Consider the following 23,630-nt stretch of genomic DNA (forward strand, 5'->3'; position numbering starts at 1 on the left):
AGATCAAGTCGAGGCAAGGAGGATCCTTTCTCCGCAAGACGAAATTGTCCGTATATTGTGCTATACGTTGCAGGCAATCGTCCCCAAGATACAACGACTTCACGTCGAGAATTTGCAGCACTTCAAATCTCGAAATCAGCGAACACAAAATATGCAAGAGCTCCCAAGTATTCAAAGAATGCAGCAAGATGACCAAATTTTCGAACCTTTTTTGTGATGAATGTGAGGACTATTTATAGGAGATCATTGGATGTGTTGAGGAGACATGTTTCTCCAGACCAGATGCATTGAATAGCCACAATTCTGATGAAGGGATACAATGGTTGGTGCAAAAGCAGCCATGAATGGATGTCTAGAAGCCAAGAGACGTGCATGTTCTGCTAAAACAGCGCTGCGCGCGCAGCCGTGCGACAACACGCGCGGCCGCTGTTGTCGCGTGGCCGCGCGCAGCGTACTGCATTTGTGCGATGCACGCACAGCAAGGCGCGCGCGCCCGCGCAAGAAGCTACGCGGCCGCGCGCCTTGTATTGCCGAACACGCATGAATTCCAATGGCAGGCGCGCATCCGCGCGGGATGTGGCGCACCCGCGCGCGTACCTCTGCCCAAGCACATCAATTTGCGACTGAAAAATTTATTCTCCAAATAAATTTGATCCAAAAAGATTAATAATTGTCAAAGATCGCACCGCACCAACCCGAGACGAGACGAGCGCGTGTGTGTTTCACCGAGACGCAGCCTATTAGCGTCTTCCCCCTTCTAAAAGCTTCTGGTACCCCTTGAGGCCCAAATCCCTATTCAAACTTGGAGTTTATAAGGGAGACATCACTTGGCTATTTCCTCAATGTGAGACAACTCTCACTCCCTTTTCTATTCAACAACTCTTCATTATTCATTTATCCAACAATATCTTCCTTCAATATCATTGTAATATTGCTATATTGATGGAAGCAATGAAAATAAATATTTGACAATTTATTTATCACTACCTATATTTATTTTTCAAACTCGAACATGTTCGTAATTTTTTCGAATGAACACAAGTTCAAATTATTTTGTTCGATATTCTGCGAATCGTTTGAGAACTTTGATATTTTATTAATACTAATCACCGTGTGTGTAATATAATACAGGAATATTATGTAAAAAATTTAATGTATTTTATTTCAACATATATTATTTATATATATATTTTTTGTGTTTTTTTGGTTGGAGGTGGTTGTTTTCAAAATGAATGAAGAAAAATAAGGATCATGATTATTATTTTTTGGCAAAAACTTGTGTGAGACGGTCTCACGGGTCGAATTTGTGAGACAGATCTCTTATTTGGGTCATTCATGAAAAAGTATAATTTTTTATGCTTAGAGTTATTACTTTTTATTGTGAATATGAGTAGGGTTGACCCGTCTCACATATTAGTATCCGTGAGACGGTCTCACATGAGACTAACTCTTATTTTTTTTAGACAGAAGGATATTTTAGGTAATTTCAAAATTATACCATGATCCAAATGTTTATTTTAGGGTCCTCAAGTATTATATATAGTAATAAATAATATAAATATGTATTAAATAAATAGATTTTTATCATTTCGTTTATTTATTTTCGAGCAATAGGTCAAATAGCTCACGAACATGTTCAAATCTTTCGAGTCAAACTTGAATCCGAGCTCTGATTAGAATCAAACTCGAAGCAAAAAATTTATGTTTTCTGAGCTTCAAATCGAGCTCGAGCTCGAATATATATATATATTTCAAGTAAAATTCCAGCCTTAAATTTTCCATCACATTTGATTTGATTCGATTTGTTTAAACCCCTAATTATGATCGTGTTGTTATGATCAAACGCTTATTACTATGCCAAAAGCTCTAACTGTTAACCAATGTGCAACTTTACTTCCTTATATTTGTGACAACGCATATCTCATGTTAAGTTACAAGTGAACATGAGAGACTATACCGATGTGGTTACAAATAGGCTGAACTGTTAGGCCCACGGGGCTACGCCGATGTGGGTCCAATGGGTTTACCTGTTAGACACGTGAATTTAATAGAGGCTTTTGGGACATGCCTCACTAGTGGTACTATCTCGATCCCTCGAGATCAATTTTACATTTACCATGTTTTTTAACTTTATCTTTACCACGGTTTTTGGTTTCCTTCCAAATGCCTTCAATCTACAATCTCCCGTCAAAAACATTTTCAAGCTCAGGATTCCTATATTCTTCTTTTTGCTATTGCTAAATCAGGCACTACATGGCTAAAAGTAATGACATTCATCCAAATAAATCGAGAAACAAGAAGAACATCGGAATCTTGAGCTTGAAAATGTTTTTGACAGGAGATGGTAGATTATTCTACATGGTTAAAAGCAATAACATTCACCCTAATAAATCGAGGAAAAAAAATAGACCGTGATTAAATTTGAGAGTATTTTTTTAAGAGAGAAATGTGTTTTAAGTAAGTCCAAAATTATATAATGACCTTAATTAGATTATAACAATGATAAGACATAAACTAAGAATAATAACATTATTATGTGATATTAAAATTGATTTTAGTAATATCAATTCCCTCCTCGTTTTCTCTTGCGACAAACGCAGTGAGGGCAGAATTTCTGCCGCTGTGCAGATTACGTTCGCCTAGTCGGGCTGTCCGATTTGGGTGTCAACTCCTACCACATCCACAGAGCAATGGACCCTGAAGAAATCTCTCGAAGGCTTCATTCAATTAAAATATCTCCACCCCTTGACGACCATACGATAACCCTAGACACAGATGCATTGCGTTCGGGTTCAGAGAAAGCATCCAATTGCCTCCTTGCCAAGATTCTATCAACAAAACTCATCAATCGTGATGCGTTCCGTCAACAGATGCCAAGGATCTTACAGCTTCTCCACAAGGTTGAGATTGAATCCGTAGGCGACAACCTATATCTATTTGTATTCAAATCTTCATCCGACCGCAAGCGAGTGCTCTTCGATGGCCCCTGGAATTTTTTCCGAAATTTGGTAATCTTCAAGGAAGCACCGGCATTACAGAACCCTACCTCAGTCATTTTCTCTGAAGTTTCTATGTGGGTCCAATGCCATAATCTACCAGTGGCTTTTATGAATGAAGATATATTGAAACAAATTGGTGAGAAGATCGGTAATGTGGTGGAAATAGACCCAGGGGACAGCGGCACTTACATAGGCAAATTTGCTCGGATCCGAGTCCAGATTACCGTAGATGAACCTCTGAAGCAGTTTGTACAAGTTAATACAGGAGAGTTGCCGGACAGTGTTATTATCCTTCTACTATACGAGAGGCTACCCGATTTTTGTTACACATGTGGCCGCTTAGGACACACGCATAGGGAATGTGCAGAGATACAACCTGATAAGTCTACCTTGGAGTTTGGACCATGGTTGAAGGCCGTAACCTCTCCTCAATCTAGAAAGCAAGATAAATCAAGGAATAGCTACTCCTCTGATTTAAACAGTGATGAGGGGCTCCAGAATACCCATGCATCCATTGCAAAACAAAACACTACACGTTCTATCATTGAACAAGTGGAACCCATGCCAACTAAGACACCGCAAAATTCCCAGGCCCTACTAGAATGCTCAATTCCTCAACCACCTCCACAAATGCAGACACATCAACTAAACAAACAAGAGAAAGAGATTATGACAGATCCTCAGGGGCTAAGAAACACAGAGGCTGAGGCCATGATTTTAATAGGCACTGGTAATGACGCAGGGCTATCTCTAGTCCCTACCAACAACAGACAACAACCAGACCCATTCCCTCTTAAAACATCACAGAAGAGCCCCTTTAAATGGAAGAGAAAAGCACGGGCACAAACAAAAAAGAGCCTGAAAGTGGATGATATTGCAACAGAAACTTCGGGCACCAAAAAAAGAAATTTCGAACTGGAAGAAAAGGGGTGTGGCAGCCCCACTAGAAAACGACTACACTTGGGGGCTGGAGACACAATAAGCACAAACTCCTCGGCGGCGGTTGCCTCGCAACCCCGCCAAACACCATGAGTTGCTTAGCATGGAATGTTCGGGGGCTTGGGAACCACCGGGCAATCCGAGAACTACGACGGCTTATCGTCGAAAAGAAACCCTCGCTCGTGTTCTTGAGCGAAACTAAGATGACAGCTAATAAAAGCAAAAACTGGAGGGACATATGGGGCTGCACCGGTTGCTTCACAGTGGACAGCCAAGGCACGAAAGGTGGGCTCATGCTACTCTGGAACGAGGGACTCGAGATCCACATCAAATCATTTTCTATGGGCCATATTGATTGTTCTGTTCGAGATGGAGATAAAATGTGGCGTTTTACTGGATTTTATGGCCACCCCGAAACCCACTACCGCAACTTCTCCTGGGACCTGCTACGCAGATTAAGTGGAATCCCAGAGTTGAAGGGCCTGCCATGGCTCATAGGGGAAGACTTTAACGAAATTTGTTATACAACTGAAAAACTTGGAGGATGTCCTCGCCCTCAACTACAAATGGATGCATTTCGACGAGTACTTGACGACTGCGAACTCCGAGATTTGGGCTGCATAGGGGAGTTTTTTACATGGGCGAATAACAGAAAATCTAAAGCTCTAATTTTTTAGAGGCTCGATCGATATGTAGGAACGTTTGAGTGGTGTCTCCTATATCCAGCAGCTAGAATCAAGTCCCTGGACTTCTACCATTCAGATCATAGACCTATAATGATGGAGCTTAATCAAACACACCTCGGGGAGACTCTGACATCACAGAAAAAACAACACAAATTTCGATTTGAATCATGCTGGTTACTTGAAACCGATTGCGAAGAAGTTGTTGCCAAAGGGTGGAACCATGTCGATGACAGAGCTTCCCTTACTGAACGAATCAAGGCATGCAGTACTGAGCTTGAATCCTGGGCAGCAAATAAATTCCGAGCCTTACCAAAGAAAATACAGAAAGCTAGAAAGGAATTGGCCAGCTTAAAAACACCAGGTATTTGGGAGAATAACGGAGCTAGAATCGAGGAACTCGAGACACTCGTCGAAAAACTTACATCCCAGGAGGAACTATATTGGAAGCAAATAAGTCGGGTCAACTGGTTGAAACATGGGGATCGAAATTCCAAATATTTCCACTCCCAGGCCTCTCAAAGACGAGCCAAGAATTCCATTGATGGGCTTATATCGACGCATGGCGATCTCTGTACTGACTCGAGAGGTATGTACGAAATTATCTCGGATTATTTTCAGAACTTATTTACCACATGCAGGACGTCGACACAAGATATCCAAGAGGTGATAGGTAGTCTGGAAGCCAAGGTAGATACCCATATGAATACAGTTTTATGTCAGCCGTTCTCTGAAGCAGAAGTCAAGAGAGCACTTTTTGACATTAATCCACACAAAGCCCCAGGACCAGACGGGATGCAAGCTCTTTTCTTCCAAAAATTCTGGCAGATTGTCGGCAAGGATGTGACAAAGGCGACATTAAATGTTTTGAATGAGGATATGGATTTGAGCAGCTGGAACAACACAATTTTCACGTTGGTTCCTAAAGTAAAGAACCCCCTACTGGTGAAAGACTTCCGACCTATTAGCTTATGTAATGTCAGTTACAAAATTGTTTCAAGGGCCCTCACAAACAGACTTAGACAGATTTTGGGACAAGTCATTGATGAACTACAGAGTGCTTTCGTCCCAGGCCGACTCATCACGGACAATGTTATTTTGGGTTTTGAGAGCATGCACTGGATTCGTAATCACCGGAATAGCAACAGAGGCTATGCAGCATTAAAAATTGTTATGAGCAAGGCTTTTGATCGGGTCGAATGGAACTTTCTTGAGGCAGTCATGGACAGACTTGGTTTTGACAGAATCTGGACCAGCAAAGTAATGAGATGTGTCCGCTCTGTATCCTACTCTTCTCCCTAAACGGAGAGGTGCCTGGCAGCCTAATCCCACAGAGAGGAATTCGGCAAGGGGATCCCTTATCCCCATTCTTATTCGTGCTTTGTTCACATGGACTGTCTTCTCTACTGCGAAACTACGAATCACGCAAGCTCATACATGGAGTCCGAGTGGCTAACACAAGTCCTCCGATCACACACCTTTTCTTTGCCGACGACAGCTTGGTGTTCTTCCGGGCCAATGAAGACAACTGCTTAAATATACGATAATGTCTCCGAACCTATGAAGCGGCATCCGGACAATTAATCAACTATGAAAAGTCAGCGCTTACTTTCAGCCCAAACACATCCACCACGATGATTGACTTTATCAAAACCTGTCTTACTATCCCAGTGGTACAAGGACATGAATTGTATTTGGGGCTCCCGACCTTCTCCCTGCGAAGTAAAAACATCCAGTTTTCTTATCTGAAGGATAAAGTAGTGAAGAAAATGCAAGGTTGGGGGAACAAGATTTTCTCAGTTGGAGGAAAAGAAGTCCTTATAAAGTCAGTACTCCAGTCTATCCCGACCTACGCCATGGCTTGTTTTAAAATCCCAGATGCTATATGCGCTGATATTGAAAGAGCTTGTGCAAATTTCTGGTGGGGTCTAGACAAGGGCAGAAAACGTATGCACTGGACTACATGGAAAGAGCTGTGTCGTCCTAAAAGAATGGGTGGAATGGGATTCAAAGATCTTAAACTGTTTAACAAATCACTCATTGCTAAACAAATTTGGAGGTTGGTCCAGAACCCGAATAGCTTGGTTGCAAGAGTGTTAAAAGGGCGTTACCATCGCCATGTGGACATCATGGAAGCGCAATTGGGAAACAACCCCTCTTTTATATGGAGATCCTTTGTCTGGGGCCGAGAATTACTTCGAGAGGGACTGTATTGGCGGATTGGAGATGGTAAACATATAGGGGTGTTTCATCACCGATGGGTGCACGACCTTGCTGACCCGATTCCATTCGCAGCTGCTGAACTTTCCCCGGAGGCACATGTTGCCGAGTTAATCACAGGAAAAGAGTGGAACACAAATATGATCACCAGGAACTTCATGCCATATGTTCAACAAATGATTTCAACTGTGCCGGTTCCCTCACACAGTACTCCTGATACACGATATTGGAAATTTGATCCCAAGGGGCACTATTCTGTTAAAGGAAGATATCAAAAAGCAATTGGACTCTACGATAGCCCAAAAAACCAGTCCAAAAACATGCTCGAAGGATGGTGGAAGTTTATTTGGTCGATCTCGGTGCCCCCGAAGGTCCGCATCTTCTGGTGGAGATTATCAAAGGACATACTCCCAACAGCCTCCAACCTGAAATCACACCACATACCAACCGAAGAAACATGCCTCTATTGTGGCTTCGGGAAGGACTCCACAACTCACGCTCTCTTTACATGTCACTGGAGCAGGGAGGCATGGAAACAAACTATCTACTGGTCCTGGATAAAAAAGATAACAAATGCACCCACTCTGGAAATATGTTTGTGGCTGAAATGGCATCTACCCAAGCCTGACTTTGAGAACTTTTCAGTTTACACATGGGCCCTTTGGAAGGCAAGGCAAGATGCATGTCATGGAACACTACTGGATCTCCCAAAATTGGACATCAGTTGGGCGCTGGGATGGCTTAATGATTACAAGCAAGCACAAAGATCGCTACACATGTCAACACATACAGAGCCCCAGAACCCTTCTCTCTATTGGATGCCGCCTATGGAAAACCACTGGAAATTGAATGTCGATGCAACCTTCAATCTTAACACTCAATCATTCGGCATTGGGGGCATTATCAGAGGCGCTAACGGAGAAGCCGTCCTAGCTTTCGGTCGACAGACCAACCGACCACCGTCAGTACTTGGGGGCGAGCTTCTAGCTATCAAATATGGAATCCTGCAACTCAAGGAGCAGAATCTCACCTCGACTATCATAGAAACAGATTCACTTCTCGCAAAGCAAGCAGTCTTGGGAGAGGATGAATACCTCGATTACGAAGGATTATGGATTTCAGAAATCAAAGAATTGATGAAAAACGTAACAGTGGAAAATCTAGTCCATGTCAAAAGATCGGCTAATGTAATCGCTAATGCTATAGCTTCTTTTTCTTCTTCCTCTCCTACACCATTTAGTTGGGTGAATGGAGAGTTCCCGATTTGGTTGACAAAGCTTGTAAACTCGTAAACTTTTCTCTCATTTTATCTGAATAAATTACAGGCTCTTATAAAAAAAAAAAAGAATAATAACATTATTTATTTTAGCATCTGTTGATCCATATATTTAAAAGCTTCATATTCATATATTACAATATCAGTTTTTGGTTGGTGAAGAAACATTTTGCTATTTCAATTTTTAAATAAAAATGACTAACAATAGAATAATTATTAGCAACAAATTATAATTAATAAAAACAAGAATATTAGTAACTATAAGATATAATAATTTTAAATTATTTAAAAAATTATAATTTAGGAAATTAAAAGAAAAAACAAATAAATAAAAAATATCACTTTGTTGCTTCAACCCACCACTTTGAAACCCTCTCACCACTCTAATCCCCCGCGATGCTGCTTCAACCCACCACTTCGAAACCCACTTTGTGTTTTCACCACCGAGCTCATGATCATGTTTCCATCTCCTCGAAAACCTCTTATTCGATCTCATTTTCATCTCGGCTTCTTCAAAAATCCGGTGGAAGGGATAAAAATCCTGTCTTTTTCTCATGTTCTTCCGTATCGCGGGTTCGAAGTTATGGAAGAGTTGGATTTGAGAGGTCTGCGTTGAAATGGAATGATGTATATAAGAAAATATCAACGGAGGGTCCGAATATGGGCTCGGCTTCGGTGTTAAATCAAGCAGTAAACGAGGGAAGGAATCTCTCAAAATGGGATCTTCATAGAGTTGTAAAGGAGCTAAGGAAGTTCAGGAAATATAAACCTGCCCTCGAGGTAAATGTGTGAAACGGTTGGAAACAGAAAATCCCTTTAACTTTATAGTTTAAAGATTTCTTGTTGAATTAATATTCATTTTGCGACATTAATATGAATTCTTGGTTATTTTGTATTTCTGTAGTTTAAAGTTTTAGGCCATAAGCTATAAGGCAGTGGCTAGACTGAAAAGAAATTGTGTTTTGAGTGGGAGAAATTATGAGCCATTTCATAATTATTTGTCAAGCGGGCACAATTCCTTGTGGAACCAAGGAAGGATCATAATATTGCCCCCATCTGGGGAAGACGATGCGTAATAATCCATTCCTGTCAGTGGTTCAGTACAACCAGAGAACCCAATGTTAGCCAAGAGTTTATATAGAGAAGTCAAACTCAAAAAGCTAGTAATTTTAGGAGTGGGAAACTTCTAAAACTTATTAGCCACTCCACAATTTCTTGAAGAGTTGATGTGGGATTATAACAAGTTCCTGGCTACTGTAATAAAGAATCTTTTGAACTTGGTTCTTACTGAAAGTTTTTTATTTCTTTGCTTGTTTTCAATGCTTTGAGTTTCTTACTTATTAATGGTAACCCTTTCTTTTTCTTGAAATTATTAAGTTATTGTGAATGTGATATTGCCGTTGAAGTCAATGATGATTTTTAAATGATAGTGTTGTATTAAGATTGAGACTTGGACCTATCTCAACATTGAAAGTTAGCTCAACTGATAGGTCAACATTGAAAGTTAGCTCAACAGATAGGATTATCCTGGTCCATATATGCAACTCCTAGGAATTTTATGCAACCGATATGTGACAACTAACACACTCTCTTCAACCCAGGAATGAACATCTGGAGCGTGGAGACATTAATTAGTTGGGCAATCCAACATTTACCGGTGGGTTTGGGCTCTGATATATTGAGATTTAGACCTAACTCAGCTCCAAAAGCTCTCTCAAAGAGAGAGGATTATCCAAGTCTATATACAACTCCCAAGAGCTTTATCCAACTGAGATGGGACATCTTAATACACATCTCTTATATATATATAGACTTGAACAATCTTCCCCCTTGAGCTCCGTTAATGTATCCATGTTATGTTTTGGACTGCCCATAGTCAAGCTATCCGTTAATGTCTTCAGGCTCATGTTAATTCTCGGACGTAAAGGGGTGTGTTAAGATGATTCACATTGGTTGAATAGAGTTAATAAGAATCCTCCCCTTTGAACTAGTTTTTGAGGTCGAGTTTATGTCCAAATCTCAATCTTAACATATTGACACTTGGTTGTTATAGTATTTTGGCTGTCTTGATAGGATATGAGTTTTGAATATAATTATCTTAATCATGTGGTGTTCCTGATTGAGATAATACAGTGAGAACTTTAGATTAGGCATTATTTGGTTGAGTAGTGGCACATTCAAAAGCTTACAAGAGTTGTCTTATAGCTGTATAGTTTTGTATCTTTTGCTGTGCCGTGCTGTGCTTCTGGTACCAAATACACGTGATATGGTAACTGAATGAGCTGGAGATGCAAAGGGCTCAAGCATCACTCATAGATGATAAAATTGCTCTTCTGATACGTCCATAGTTTTGTAGTCCGAACAGATTTTTAGAGGATGTGTACTTTTTATGGATTTTTCTTAGTCCACTTTAAGTAAAGAATTGGTTGAGGCTTTTACATTTCAACTTGTGGAGTTAATCAAAGTTCGAATCTACACAACACAAAGCGGATGGATATAGTTCCATATGGATATAATATACATTTATTCAAGAATGCAGGTATGGATTTCTTATAGATTTTGAAAATACAGGGAAAGCAATCAATTTACTAAATCAATGGAGTTAACATTTTGAGGAGAAAAAAACTTGCTTTAGCACATGCATGTACAGCATGTGCATTTCTTACTGGGAATGTGTCAGCAATAGAGTTTTTATCCTATACATCTCAAATCATAAATTGGTAACTGCGTCGTCATCACAAAGAATCCCATATATGTGAGTTTCCATTTTTTTGGAATCAAACAAGACTAAGATAAAACTTTGTCACATAGTATTTGCATGAGGTTCTCCTTCAGAATGTCTCTAGAATTTATAAGATTATACTTTACCTTTTCTTCATTCTGTTGGAGTGCGATTGAAATTTCAAATATTCATTTCAGTATAACTTCTTGGTACCTTCTGTAAAATTCGGGTTGGGATTGCTAAGCTGTTCCGGATCCTGGTGGTGGGACCAGAGGGAGCAGATAACTGTAATTGCTCCCGCTCCCCTTCCCATCTTAAATTTTTTATGGATCCATTTTTATTTGTATTTATATACACGCGGAAATATGGATTCTCCCCTTAATTATTTTTGAGTTTTAGCTTTGCCACCCTATGTGAAATTTCTCGCTGCCACTGCTGGTTCCCTTATCGCATGACTGAAATTTTATATGCTTTGTAGGTGCTTGAGTGGATGAATGATAGAGCAGAGAAGTACAGAATAGGCAGCAGTGACGCCGCAATTCAGCTGGATTTAATTGCTAAAGTGTATGATGCTTTAAGTGCTGAACAACATTTCATTAACTTGCCAGATGTATTGAAAGATAAAAAAGTATACGGTTCTCTTTTGAACGTGTATGCACAGGCTCGGATGAGGGAAAAAGCCGAATCTCTAATGAACAAAATGAGAAATAGAGGTTATGCTAGTCATACACTTCCATTCAATGTCATGATGACCCTCTATTTGAACCTTGAAGATCATGAGAAGGTCGAGTCACTGGTTCTCGAAATGAAGGATAATCATATAGAATTAGATACTTATTCCTACAACATTTGGTTGACATCTTGTGGGTCTCAAGGATCTGCCAAGAAAATGGAACAAGTTTTTGAAAAGATGGGGTTGGATACCACCATGAGTCCGGATTGGACCACCTTCAGCACAATGGCAACAGTGTATGTTAAGTTGGAACAATTTGAGAAAGCTAAGAATTGTTTGAGGATGATTGAAACTAGAGTTACAGGACGGGTACGTGTGCCATATCATTTTCTCATTAGTTTGTATGCCAGTGCCGGTAGCACCGAGGATGTTTATCGCGTGTGGAACATTTACAAGGCTACCTTTGTCAAGATTATGAATTTGGGGTACCAGACTATGATTTCTGCTCTAATCAGATTGGAGGAAATTGATGGTGCTGAGGAAATATACGATGAATGGCTTTCGGTGATGTCAATCTATGACCCTAAAGTCGGGAATCTTCTGTTGGGTTCATATGTTAGAAATAGGCTTTCTGAAAAGGCCGAAACTTTTTTTGACCAAATGATTGACATGGGGGGTAAACCAAATGCAATGACTTTGGAGATTCTTGCAGAAGACCACATCAACAATGGGAGGATTCCCGAGGCATTATCTTGCTTAAAAAATGCCACTTCGGCTTTAGGGTCGAAGAGCTGGAAGCCAAAACCCACAAACATATCCTCGATTCTCAACATCTCCGAGCAAGATACTGATACAGCAACTAAAGATGCCTTATTAAAGATAATGACGCAAGCAGGTTGTTTTGATGATGAAAGTTACATGTCAGGCATTCCCGTATCTATTGGAGGGACGTTTAACAACAGAAACTCTGCCCGAGGTACTTAATTGCCTCAGTGAGATTGCATTTTCATACTAAATTTCGAATTTCCTTGCTACTTTTGAATACCAAGAAAACAAGCGTCGGGTTTCTTCATAGCTTTTAGCATGATTTCACGAAGACGAACCAGGCTGATTTTTTTTGGGTGTAAAAATCGATTACTTGCTCTATGGATGAGCTCATACTGATGAGTGGATTACTGTAATACGCAGATAAAATATAACTTGATTTTGTAAAATGACATAATCCCACCGGTACATCATGTGGTACTGCTAAAGACATGTTTCCTCGAACCAGATAAAAGACATTGTAATGACATCTGACATCTTTTTAACTGTATAATGTATGTCATGGATTTCGTATCAAAATCGAGTGGGTTTTTTTTTTAAATCGTCTTTTTCTCACAAAATATTGTATTTTTAACCAACTAGAGAATCCAAACAGCGTATAAACCGGTCGGTTTATATCGAGCCAGACTCAATTTGATGACTAACCCGATCTAGCTGGGGTGGTCGGCCTGTTTTGAACCCTCAGTTTGCATAATTTCTTGGTCGTATGATCAAGTTATTTACTTATGATTTGGTTGATTTGGTTTCATTTTCTGGCACATATTCTTCATTTCTTGAATATAGAATAAAAGTTAATTTTTTCTTCTCTGAAAAATAAACATGGGTAATACTTGGTATTGGTAGTGTTTTTTAGTGGTTCTTGAAAATGTGATAAAAGAATAGAATTTACTTATTCTAGCCTATATGAATAGTATATTTTAAAAATAACATATCTTTTGGGAGATGATTTCACATATCTTTATTCGTTTGATGACTTATATTTACAACAAAAAGTAATATTTTTGTATAAAAATAATAATTTTTGTGAGTGACTAAAATAAAATATTTATCTCACAAAATTGATCGGCGAAATCGTTTCATGAAAGTTTTTGTGTTTTAAAAATAGCTTTCTTTATTAAATATTATAAAATATAGCATTTTATAATTTAATAATCCTAAAATACCCTTTCTTTAATCATTTTCCCATCTCAATATAATATTTCAACTTAGAGAAATAAGAATCACTTTCCAGAATAATTGAAATTATAAATTTATTTCATTATGCATTATTTATTTAATGAATAATTATTGATGATCATTTTAATAATAAATTAATCAAAATAATTATATTAATGATAAATCATAAAATTATATTGATAATTGAAATAATGTTAATAACTATCATACTAAATCGTAAGAAATGATCGACTTGATATTAATAATATTAATTACAAAAGGAATAATAAAAATTAAAATACATAATCTGAAGAATAGCAGGGAATAATAATAAATAAGCTAATAATATTATTAATGATAATCATAGTGTTACTAATAATAAATAAGGAAGCTTACGGTATTTATATTTGATTTTGATCTATAAATTTGTATATATGTATAAGATAATAACAAAAATTAGTACTACTAGTTCTTACTAAAAAGTTATATTATCAATATAAATTAGATATAAAAAAATTGAATATAAAAAATTAATAAATTAAAACATAAGTGCAATACAATTATTCAAGCAACTCAAACATTGCCGTATTACTCCCATTTTACATTTTTCAAGATGATAATAACTTTTATTTTCACCCCTCTTTTTTTTTAAAGTAATATAAGATCTTTTAAATTTTAAATTTTCCGGCCCATTTTTTACAAGTTATTAATATTAATCAATTAAATATATAAAACCAAAATCATAATTTTGTAAAAAAAAAATATTTATGTGAGAAAGAACTTGTCAAATCGCCGAGTGTCATGTCTCAGGGAAGATAAGGCAAGGCTAAGTCTCCATATTAGTCGGCAAGAATGTTTCTTTAATTATTTAAAAATGGCAACAATTATTAATCTTTACTTTAATATTCTCACTTGAATTTTTTTTTATTTTTCCTTTGTTTTCTTGCAATCAGTACCCCGAATATCAATTAGCTTGAAGATGCAATCTTCGCAATAAAGACATTGAAGATAGAATCTGGAATTACAAGACAATTTTTAATATAAATTATTGCATTAAATTATACGTTTCTTGCTAATTAAAGAATAATAATTAGTCGTTTTTAGTCAATGAGTTAGTTGTTGAATGAAGCTATCCTTTCTCGAATTATTATTTTTAATTATTTTTAATTATTTTAGAATTAATTTTGGATTAAATAAATTAATTAGTGACAAGAAGTTGGAATAATTCCCATGTGCAAAAAAATAGTAATTTTGACACTACCATTGCACGTCGGGGGGCTATGAACCCTTAAAATGGTAGGCATCCAAATCCATCAAATACGGTAAAACATGAATAAAATTAATTGATTAGTTTAACAATCCCTAGCTAAAAATTAAATATCTAACACAAAAAATCTTGTGAGATGGCCTCACGGATCAATTTCGTGGGTCAATATCTTATTTGGGTTATCCATGAAAAATATTATTTTTTATGCTAAGAGTATTACTTTTTATTGTGAATATCGGTAGGGTTGATCCGTCTCACAGATAAAAGGATATGAATGAATAAGGTGAAATATAAGTAAAAATATATCAGTTTAGATTTCTTATGATATTCGAATCTAAAATACGATCTCATTTTTAAAATATTTTCCCGTGAATTTGACCATATATTAGATTTTTTTTGTAAAAAAAAAAATTGAAGGCCACGACTCACGATTATGAATAAAGATAATCAAAGAATGCTAAAAAATAGGATTAATTTTTAAACTGATGTCTCATATAATGTGATCTTTAAAATATTAGGATAAGGTTATAATTAATTTCTTTAAAATTTTGAAATTTATATTAATCACTTGGCCTACTTTATAAACACCAAGTTGCTACCGATTGGGTCTCTTTGTTTATTTTTAATTATGGGTAATAGTTATAAGGCAAAAACTTGTGTGAGACGATCTCACGGGTCGTATTTTGTGATATGAATATCTTATTTGGGTCATCCATAAAAAATATTACTTTTTATGCTAAAAGTTTACTTTATATTATGAATATCGGTAGGGTTGACCCGTCTCACGGATAAAGATTCGTGAGATCGTCTCACAAGAGACCTAATCTAGTTATAATTAATAAGTTAGCCAAACTCTATATGGGAATTAAAAATTGAATTTGAGTGAGACATTTGCATTATTTGACTTGACTCGATCTTAGAGGAACATTAGCGATTAATATTCCAAGATGTTCACTATATCGACAAAAGATATATAGTTTTCCAAATATTAAATTCTAAAACATAAAATTTTCATGAATTTTTTTTTTTGCAACTAATTAGACTAAATGATACTGTGTTTTCAACACATCCACGGCCTAAAACTAGATGCATGCCAATTGATGTACCAAAACGTTACGAGTGAACCAAAATTGTCAACAAGTGTTGTGACGCCAAGACGATACGCGAAAATCAAAATTTAATCTACTAAAACCAAATTTTGAAAACTTAATAAATCAAAACTTAAAATTAAACAAGTTAGCGGAGAAACAATTATTGAAATTCATTACTTATAGCTCCCATGCGAAAACCAATTAAGTCACTTTAGTCAATGAATCAATAATACAGCTTCAAATGAAACTAGCTTATTATAAGTATATTTAAGTTACACTTATAATGTGATTAATTTTCCGGGAAAATTCTAAAATCATCCCATAAGTTGTCCTAAACAGGGTTTTTGTCATCTGATTAATTATTAATCTTGATGCAATAATTTGTTTTTTCACGTCTAGTCCACTTTCTGCCGAAATATTTTTGAGACAGTCCTAAATATTACTGACATGACGTTAGATATTGTTTTGACATATCAACAGAAAAATCAGATATGCATAAAAGCTAATTTATTTCTTTTATGGAGAAAAACTTATTTATTATATCAAGATTAAATATTGACAAACTATACAAAACCAACCTACCAAACCAATTCTTAAAATTTCCCAGTTGATTATTACATATGACCAGCTTATAAATTGGAGCTTTCATTGGCACTTGTATCTTTTATTCTTTCAAACAGAAGCTAGCTAGTACTCATGGTAATGCTTTTTATGTATATATTTTCAGACCAAAACCCTACTAAAATCCAATGGTAAAACTACACTAAAAACTGCCAAAGGAGAGTTACCACACTGCAAAACTACGAACAATGTCTTTTCAGCTGAGCAAATGCATGTTTTCTTTTGTAGCTTTCATGTGCATTAAATTTAAAGTCCCAAATACCTCCTTTATACCAATCCAAATTCTGTGTACTTTTTAATAAAGGAAATAGTGTAAAACTATGCCTCGCATAAATTTGTAACCGGAAAAGACAGTATATATACTGACAAGATTATTTTTAATATTGTAAAAAATGGCCATAATTTATCATCTCTGCCATTCTTTTCACTCCCTTGTGTGTGTGTGTATATATATAGACATACGCATCAACTTTTCTTGAAATAAGACTTTGTTATATATCTCACTATTATTCATCAAATATCTCAAACAAACTCTCTCCCATATCCAAGATATATGGAACACTACAACACACGTAATTATCTAATGTATTTCAAAAGCAAGAGAATCATTGATTCAAACTTCCAATCTTCCATGGAACTTTGTGAAGATCAAACTGCTCCTTTCGGGGGTTTCATTTGGCCTCCGAGATCATACAGTTGCAGCTTTTGCCGACGAGAGTTCAGGTCGGCGCAAGCCCTCGGAGGTCACATGAATGTCCACCGACGTGATAGAGCTCGACTCAAACAATCCCTAAGCCCCCAACTAAGCGAAAAGAGTAGTGAAACCCTTCTCCAAAGTCCATCCGAACGCCATCGGATCGGTCATTTGTCATGTGAAAGGACTCCAAGGAAAGTGACTGATACCACATTCCATGATCATCATGACCATATGATAATTGATGCTCAGATTGATTCCTCCGCCGAGATCGATCATTTGTTCGTGGAAACGATGACTGATTGCAAGAGACGGAAGAAGACGTGTGTCAAGCCGCCTTTGCCATTTCCACATGGTACCAAAGGGTGTTCAAGTAGTAGGTATGGTAAGATTAACCCCATTGAAGATATAGATCTTGAGCTCAGGTTAGGAGATCCTCAAACAGTGAAATAGAAAACGAGAATTAATTGTGTTTTTGTTGTTTTGTTTTAACAAGAACTAGTTATCATGAGCTACACATTTTTAGGAAATTTAGTGAAATTTGTTGGTGGAAATCAAACTTGCTTACAATTATTTCACTTAAACATGCATGTATGCATTTAATTAGGGTTTTTAAGTTTAATTAAAAAAGTATATAAAATAAAAGCTCTATCATTAAATTATCGATGGCGAATTAAGCTCTTTATTTCTCGTTTATCGTATATTTAATGTTTATCCTTTAAATGAATTTCTTTTCTTGTGAAAATTACATTGTTAACCCTTAACATATTGATTATTAATTAACCACAAAATCAGTTCAAAATATCCATGATGTTTGATTCCAAACCTCCAATTGAAATAAGAGTATGTCTCTTGTGAGACGGACTCACGAATCTTCATCTGTGAGACGGGTCAATCCTACCGATATTCAAAATAAAAAGTAATACTCTTAACATAAAAAGTAATACTTTTGGATGACCCAAATAAGAGATTCGTCTCACAAAATACGACTGGTGAGACCGTCTCACACAAGTTTTTGCCGTGAAGTAAAAACTATGATAGTGGTATATACTTACTGTTAATTTAAAATCAATATGAAATAATTAGTAAAATGATTAATATCATCCAATTTAGCTTGACCCAAAAAAAAAAACCCCCCTTTCCTACCCCATCACAGATCTTCTATTAATTTTTATTGTGTTTGAAATGGGTTTACGACTTTTGCAAATATTTTGATTTAAAAAAAGTGTAGACCTTTTCTTGTCTTGTCTATATATAATGTAGACTTGTTATGATTAAACTCGCATTTAATAGTTAAAATGAAGATTTAATTTTTTTTTTTTATCTGATAGCTTGTTCAATTTGGGGTTTTTCAGCTTGTCAAATTTTGGTTTTGTAACACTGACTTTAAATTTCATTTATTATGGGTCGATTATTGAAATGATGTTTGACACATCAACAATTTCCAAAGTCACATTAATGTAAATATTTTTCGGTGTCACGTAAATATTTTCATGTACAACGTCAGCAATCCGACAAAATGAGCTAAAACCAAAAAAAAATTTATTAAAGTTACTACATCAAAACTAATTTTTTTCCATATGAGTGCTTACGTGTTACTAGACATATCGACTCCATGCAAAAAAAGTACCATAATTGAAAAAAAAAATTAATATAACGGACTCACATATTGAAATTTGATAATTTGCAAAATAGACAATTTTCCTAATAAAGTTTCAATTGTGAATAACTAGGCAATTTTGATTTTGTTTATTTGAACAATTCAAAATTTACCTGTTGTGCAAGAATGAGACGTAAATAATTTAATGTAGGAAATATTTGAAGTGCTTAATGGAGTTTTACGTTTTCAACGCCACGAATTAGCAGCAAGCTCGATGAATTCTGTGTGTGAAAGAACCGAAAGTTATTTGACATTTTTTAACAACCAAACAGTGCCTAACAGTTAACCATAATGTATTAGATCCTACATCTTGTCCAAAATATAAAATAATATATAATATCAGCAGCATATGTCGAATTTCCAAAAACCACATGCATAGAAAACCTAATGAGTATAATAAAATTATTCAGTAAATTTTGTAAACTTATTTTAATACTGTAAGGAATTGTTGTACAGGAAATAAATATAAAACATTATAATATGTATATCAGAAGTTAGTGTTGTGCTCGGTGTTGTCAACATGGCACACAACACGGCAGCGGAAATTAAGTATTTAACACACAAATATAACTTTAATAAATTAACACCAGATTTAAATTATGCACGAGTACGAATACTTGTGCGATGCCTCATGGCAAAAAATTCACTAGAAAAATTATGTAAATCGTTTACACCAAAACAATACTAGTGAGAAAACAAAACCAAATTCCTTGACACTCCAAGGAATTAAAAATGCATCAAAACAAACCACATAAAAACTAGATGCATTAAATAAAAAAGTGTGTTGTTTAAAACCAAACGACGACACTCTTCGACCAACACTCTGCGTCAGTGTTGTTCTTGAGTGTTGGCAACACCAATCGGCAACACGGTATATGTGAATCAATCACACAAAATATTCAACACGAAAATCTTCAATTATCTAAACTCTGTGGTGTTCAGAAAATTCCAGCAGCTCTCATACGCTGTAAAGTGATCTCCCGATCACACCAAAACATCTCGTCAAAATAGGCTCGGCTCTTGTATTTTTCTTCTATGAAAGAACTCCTCTACCGACCTCACGAAATAGTCACACCACAAGTCTCACACGAAAAGCTCCTACAAAAATGATAACCGATCACAGAAAAACTACGGAGCAAATATTCGTTAGACTTGTAATTTTCTTCTATTTGAAAAGCACCATAGTCCAACTCTCTCTAAAAACCCACTTGTCTCTCAAAAGCTTTTTCTCTCTCTTCTCCACTTGTCTCTCAAAAGCTTTTCTCTCTCTCTCCACAAAAACCAACTCTACGGCCGTGAGTCTATCCCTCTTTATATCAAAAGCTTGGCATAAAAGATATTCCATAGAAGAGTCCTACAAAATATGGAAACATGATTTTTATTAGATATAAAACTCTTTTAAACAAGAACAAAATATATTAGAGATAAAAACAAATCATATAATATCTAGATGTAAATCAATTAAGTTCTTATCATCTAAAAATAAATCAAGAAAGATCTCATTATCTAGAAATAAGTAAATAAAATCTTTTAGTCTAGAAAAGCAAAATCTTAAATTGATATTATCAATTTAACAAAATAATAAAGGAATAAAATATTCCTTTCAATCTCCCCTTTTTTGCCTTTCTGGACAAAACATCCAAAAATGATAATCTTGGTATGCATCGCAGTCAGTTAAGCTCCCCCTGCTTTAAAGTGTGTCTCCCCCTGAGTCAAAGTTCATCTCCCCCTGAATTAAACATGTTAAAGCACTGGTGTTGTTGACAGTGTTGTCAATACCATCGTTAGAACACCTGAAAACATAAGAAGACATACGAAGGAGAAATTAATTAATCACGCAAATAGATATAAGAGCAACCCAAAGTCTCAGCAACTCCATATGCTTCAGCATCATTCATTTACATTTTTGGTCTCCTACTCCCCCTTTTTGGCCAGAATGTAAGCCAAATTCCAAAAGCATACTATACTCAGTTACGTAGTAAGCAATGAGTACTTTGACCTTTTCAATCTACTATAGATCAAGGTCAATTTGGACCGTAGCAAACACTCCACGATCTATCATTATCAAAAGAGTCAGTGTTGTCAGCGATGTTGACAACATTGGACTCAACATCAGTAGTGTTTTCAGCAACCTGTAAAATGTGAGAGAAAATAAAAAATATGCACAAAAACGCACAAATAAAACCATGAGAGTAAGGAAAGATTGTGAGGGTAAATGTGAACAAGCAAGAGTAATTATCAGGGATTCAACTATAACAAAACATATATACTCTTACTCAAACGAAAAAAAAACACAGTGATTCAATCTTTCAGTTCTGAACAATCCGTATGGTAACGGTAAAAATTTTCAGACTAGATTTCCAGTTTACACGTCACACCCTCATCCAACGATAAAATCGATTCAACCTCGTGTTACGACAATTTCAAAAGAATATCCAGTGAAACCCACATCGATTATAACCCACTGACACAAGTAGACACATAAATTCAAAATCTAGGTAATCAAGGTTTTCATCAACCGTCATGAGTTAATACTGATATGTCACTGTACATGATGAATTCACGAAACAAACATCAATATGAATCAAATGATTGAATACTATGGACTTTCAAGTGAAACTTTAGTTGTATACTGTGATAATTCTAGTGCAATAAACATTTAAAAAAAACCCAGTACAACACTCTCGAACCAAACACATTGACATTCGACATCACTTCATTCGAGATTTAGTAGAAAAAAAGATTGATTCGGATGGAATTTGTTGATACAAATAACCAATTGACTGACATATTCACAAATGATTAGAATTTGAGAGATTCTCCACCTTAGGAAATCTCTCAGCATGTGTTCTATCTGATCATTCATAGATGTTGTCTCAGATGTTACAACATCTCGGACAACACCTAACCTGCATGTGCATTTCTAGGACTTAGACATATTGCATCTGCATGCATACTGTTATATGAAGTGTTATCACAATGTTGCATAATCTTCTGGTGCACTACAATTTCTTGTTCTATCTAAACTTAACACACTTGGATATGCTTAACAATCTGATTAAATCACAAAATAGTTGAAGGATGATCATGTACTCCATGACATTGTCTCATACGAAAAGTGACTTGAAAAGATTGAGTAAAAAGAAAAATCAATTATGCATATGCTTTGTATCAGAAGAAAAGATGGGAAAAAGCTACCTAAAAGAGTCCAATGAAGACTGTGCTTTTAGTGTGGGAGCTACCTCTTCTGAATTTAATACAAAGGGCAAAAATAGAAGAAAATGGAAAAAGCTACCTAGAGGAGTCCTAAAGAAGACCGTTCTTCTAGTGTGGGAGCTACCACTTCTATGATCAGAAAGTTGATAAGTCTTTTCAAGTGTGAAGAAAATAAAAATTGTTTTTATGGAATTGTGCGTGTTGTCAGAAGATGTTGCCAATATTTGTGACAACATTTCATTTGTGAACATATCTCATATTTGTTTTCATGTTTCAATTTTTGTTACATTCTGTTATTAGGCATAAATATGTCATGCATAAACATAACATTGTGAATATTGTTGGTCAAGAGGGTATGCGTATTTCAACAGAGAAAATTCGATGAAAATCCGGATTTTGCTAGAAATCAAATATTTGTGATTTTTGATGGTTCAGTGGTGTTAATTCGATGTGGGTTTCAATTCTGGAATTTTTTTTGAAATGATATTTGGCGCAATTATCTCAGTAATTTTGGATAGTGATTACTCGCTAAAGCTGATTTTGTCTCTTATGAGAACTTAGTTTCTGACTATTGTCTGGCTATGGAGGTGGATGTCCATTCTAGACAAAAAGGGGGAGAAGATGCGACTCAAACTCAAGGGACTGTGAATTTAAAGGATCACATGATACCATCTATCTGATATCTTTACTTGATTTCATTTTTAATATTCTGCTCTGTTAAAGTTCTGCTTCCCTGATGTGATTCTGTTTTAATGAACTGTTAATGCTTTTTGCAGGTGTTGTCTCAGGTGTTGCCAACACGACGAACAACACCCGTACTAACTTAATTTTATTCAGGGGGAGAAAAATTCTCATATTGAGGGGGAGTTAACTGGAGCTTAACTGAGAAATTGAGTTTGATTTGATTTTGTCCAGAAAGGCAAAAAGGGGGAGATTGAAGGGAAATATAATTTCCCTAATATTATCTTTTCCTTGTTGATTTGATTGAGTATAATATTTAATTATGGTTTTGCCTTTCTAGATAATTATGTTAAGATTTTAGTGTGATATAATAGGGCAATTCTATCCTACTCCGGGAGATTTACTCCCTATCACTAAATAATATATACATGTATATCATTTAAAAATAGCTACAATAATTTTATTAGCGTTTATAAATGGGTAGAACATAAAATTTCTTATAATAATTAAATTTTAAAATATTGATTTTTTACATTGCATATGATTCTACCACAAAAATAAGAATAATAGAAATGAAAATCTCAAACCTCAAACGTAAAAGTATTACTATCAAAAAAAAATTCAAGTAATTTTTAAATATAAAATATGAAGTTTTAAATTTTGAGAATAATAATAATAATATAATGATATAACACATGTTATATACATTAAACAAAATTAGTTTAATGATTAGTCATTTTTTGTTAAAGTTGTGTGAAATGTAATAATAATAATAATAAAAAGACACGCGTAAGAAAAAAAAGTAAAGGGAGTATCTCACCCGGTGTAGGATAGAATTGGCCGATATAATATCATGTGGAATATTGAGTTTTACCTTTTGTTAAGATTTTAATGTGATATAATATCAT

The 23,630-nt window shown here is 35.6% G+C and overlaps 4 protein-coding genes across 4 annotated transcripts; all 4 read left to right on the forward strand.

The window, feature by feature from the left end:
• The first annotated feature begins 4,027 nt into the window (after positions 1 to 4,027).
• On the forward strand, positions 4,028 to 4,615 carry LOC140806872 (uncharacterized). Its single transcript, XM_073163393.1, has one exon. The coding sequence runs from the start codon at positions 4,028 to 4,030 to the stop codon at positions 4,613 to 4,615; it is 588 nt and encodes a 195-aa protein (XP_073019494.1).
• A 1,640-nt stretch (positions 4,616 to 6,255) lies between these two features.
• On the forward strand, positions 6,256 to 7,058 carry LOC140806873 (uncharacterized mitochondrial protein AtMg00310-like). The gene is made up of 2 exons (XM_073163394.1): positions 6,256 to 7,008; positions 7,050 to 7,058. The coding sequence occupies exons 1-2, from the start codon at positions 6,256 to 6,258 to the stop codon at positions 7,056 to 7,058; spliced, it is 762 nt and encodes a 253-aa protein (XP_073019495.1).
• A 1,404-nt stretch (positions 7,059 to 8,462) lies between these two features.
• On the forward strand, positions 8,463 to 12,604 carry LOC140807464 (pentatricopeptide repeat-containing protein At1g02150-like). Its single transcript, XM_073164309.1, has 2 exons — positions 8,463 to 8,897; positions 11,318 to 12,604. The coding sequence occupies exons 1-2, from the start codon at positions 8,514 to 8,516 to the stop codon at positions 12,494 to 12,496; spliced, it is 1,563 nt and encodes a 520-aa protein (XP_073020410.1). The 5' UTR covers positions 8,463 to 8,513; the 3' UTR covers positions 12,497 to 12,604.
• Positions 12,605 to 17,102: 4,498 nt separating this feature from the next.
• LOC140806874 (transcriptional regulator TAC1-like) lies at positions 17,103 to 17,618 on the forward strand. Its single transcript, XM_073163395.1, has one exon. The coding sequence runs from the start codon at positions 17,103 to 17,105 to the stop codon at positions 17,616 to 17,618; it is 516 nt and encodes a 171-aa protein (XP_073019496.1).
• The last annotated feature ends 6,012 nt before the right edge of the window (positions 17,619 to 23,630 follow it).

Source organism: Primulina eburnea, chromosome 12 (genome assembly GCF_022965805.1).
Source record: "Primulina eburnea isolate SZY01 chromosome 12, ASM2296580v1, whole genome shotgun sequence".
Taxonomy (NCBI): domain Eukaryota; kingdom Viridiplantae; phylum Streptophyta; class Magnoliopsida; order Lamiales; family Gesneriaceae; genus Primulina; species Primulina eburnea.

Excerpts from the sequence above, each read along its gene's own strand:
- LOC140806872 (XM_073163393.1), top strand. The coding sequence starts at position 4,028 with ATGAGTTGCTTAGCATGGAATGTTCGGGGGCTTGGGAACCACCGGGCA.
- LOC140806873 (XM_073163394.1), top strand. The coding sequence starts at position 6,256 with ATGATTGACTTTATCAAAACCTGTCTTACTATCCCAGTGGTACAAGGA.
- LOC140807464 (XM_073164309.1), top strand. The coding sequence starts at position 8,514 with ATGCTGCTTCAACCCACCACTTCGAAACCCACTTTGTGTTTTCACCAC. Across the intron at positions 8,898-11,317 it reads AATATAAACCTGCCCTCGAG|GTGCTTGAGTGGATGAATGA; the intron begins GTAAATGTGTGA and ends TATGCTTTGTAG.
- LOC140806874 (XM_073163395.1), top strand. The coding sequence starts at position 17,103 with ATGGAACTTTGTGAAGATCAAACTGCTCCTTTCGGGGGTTTCATTTGG.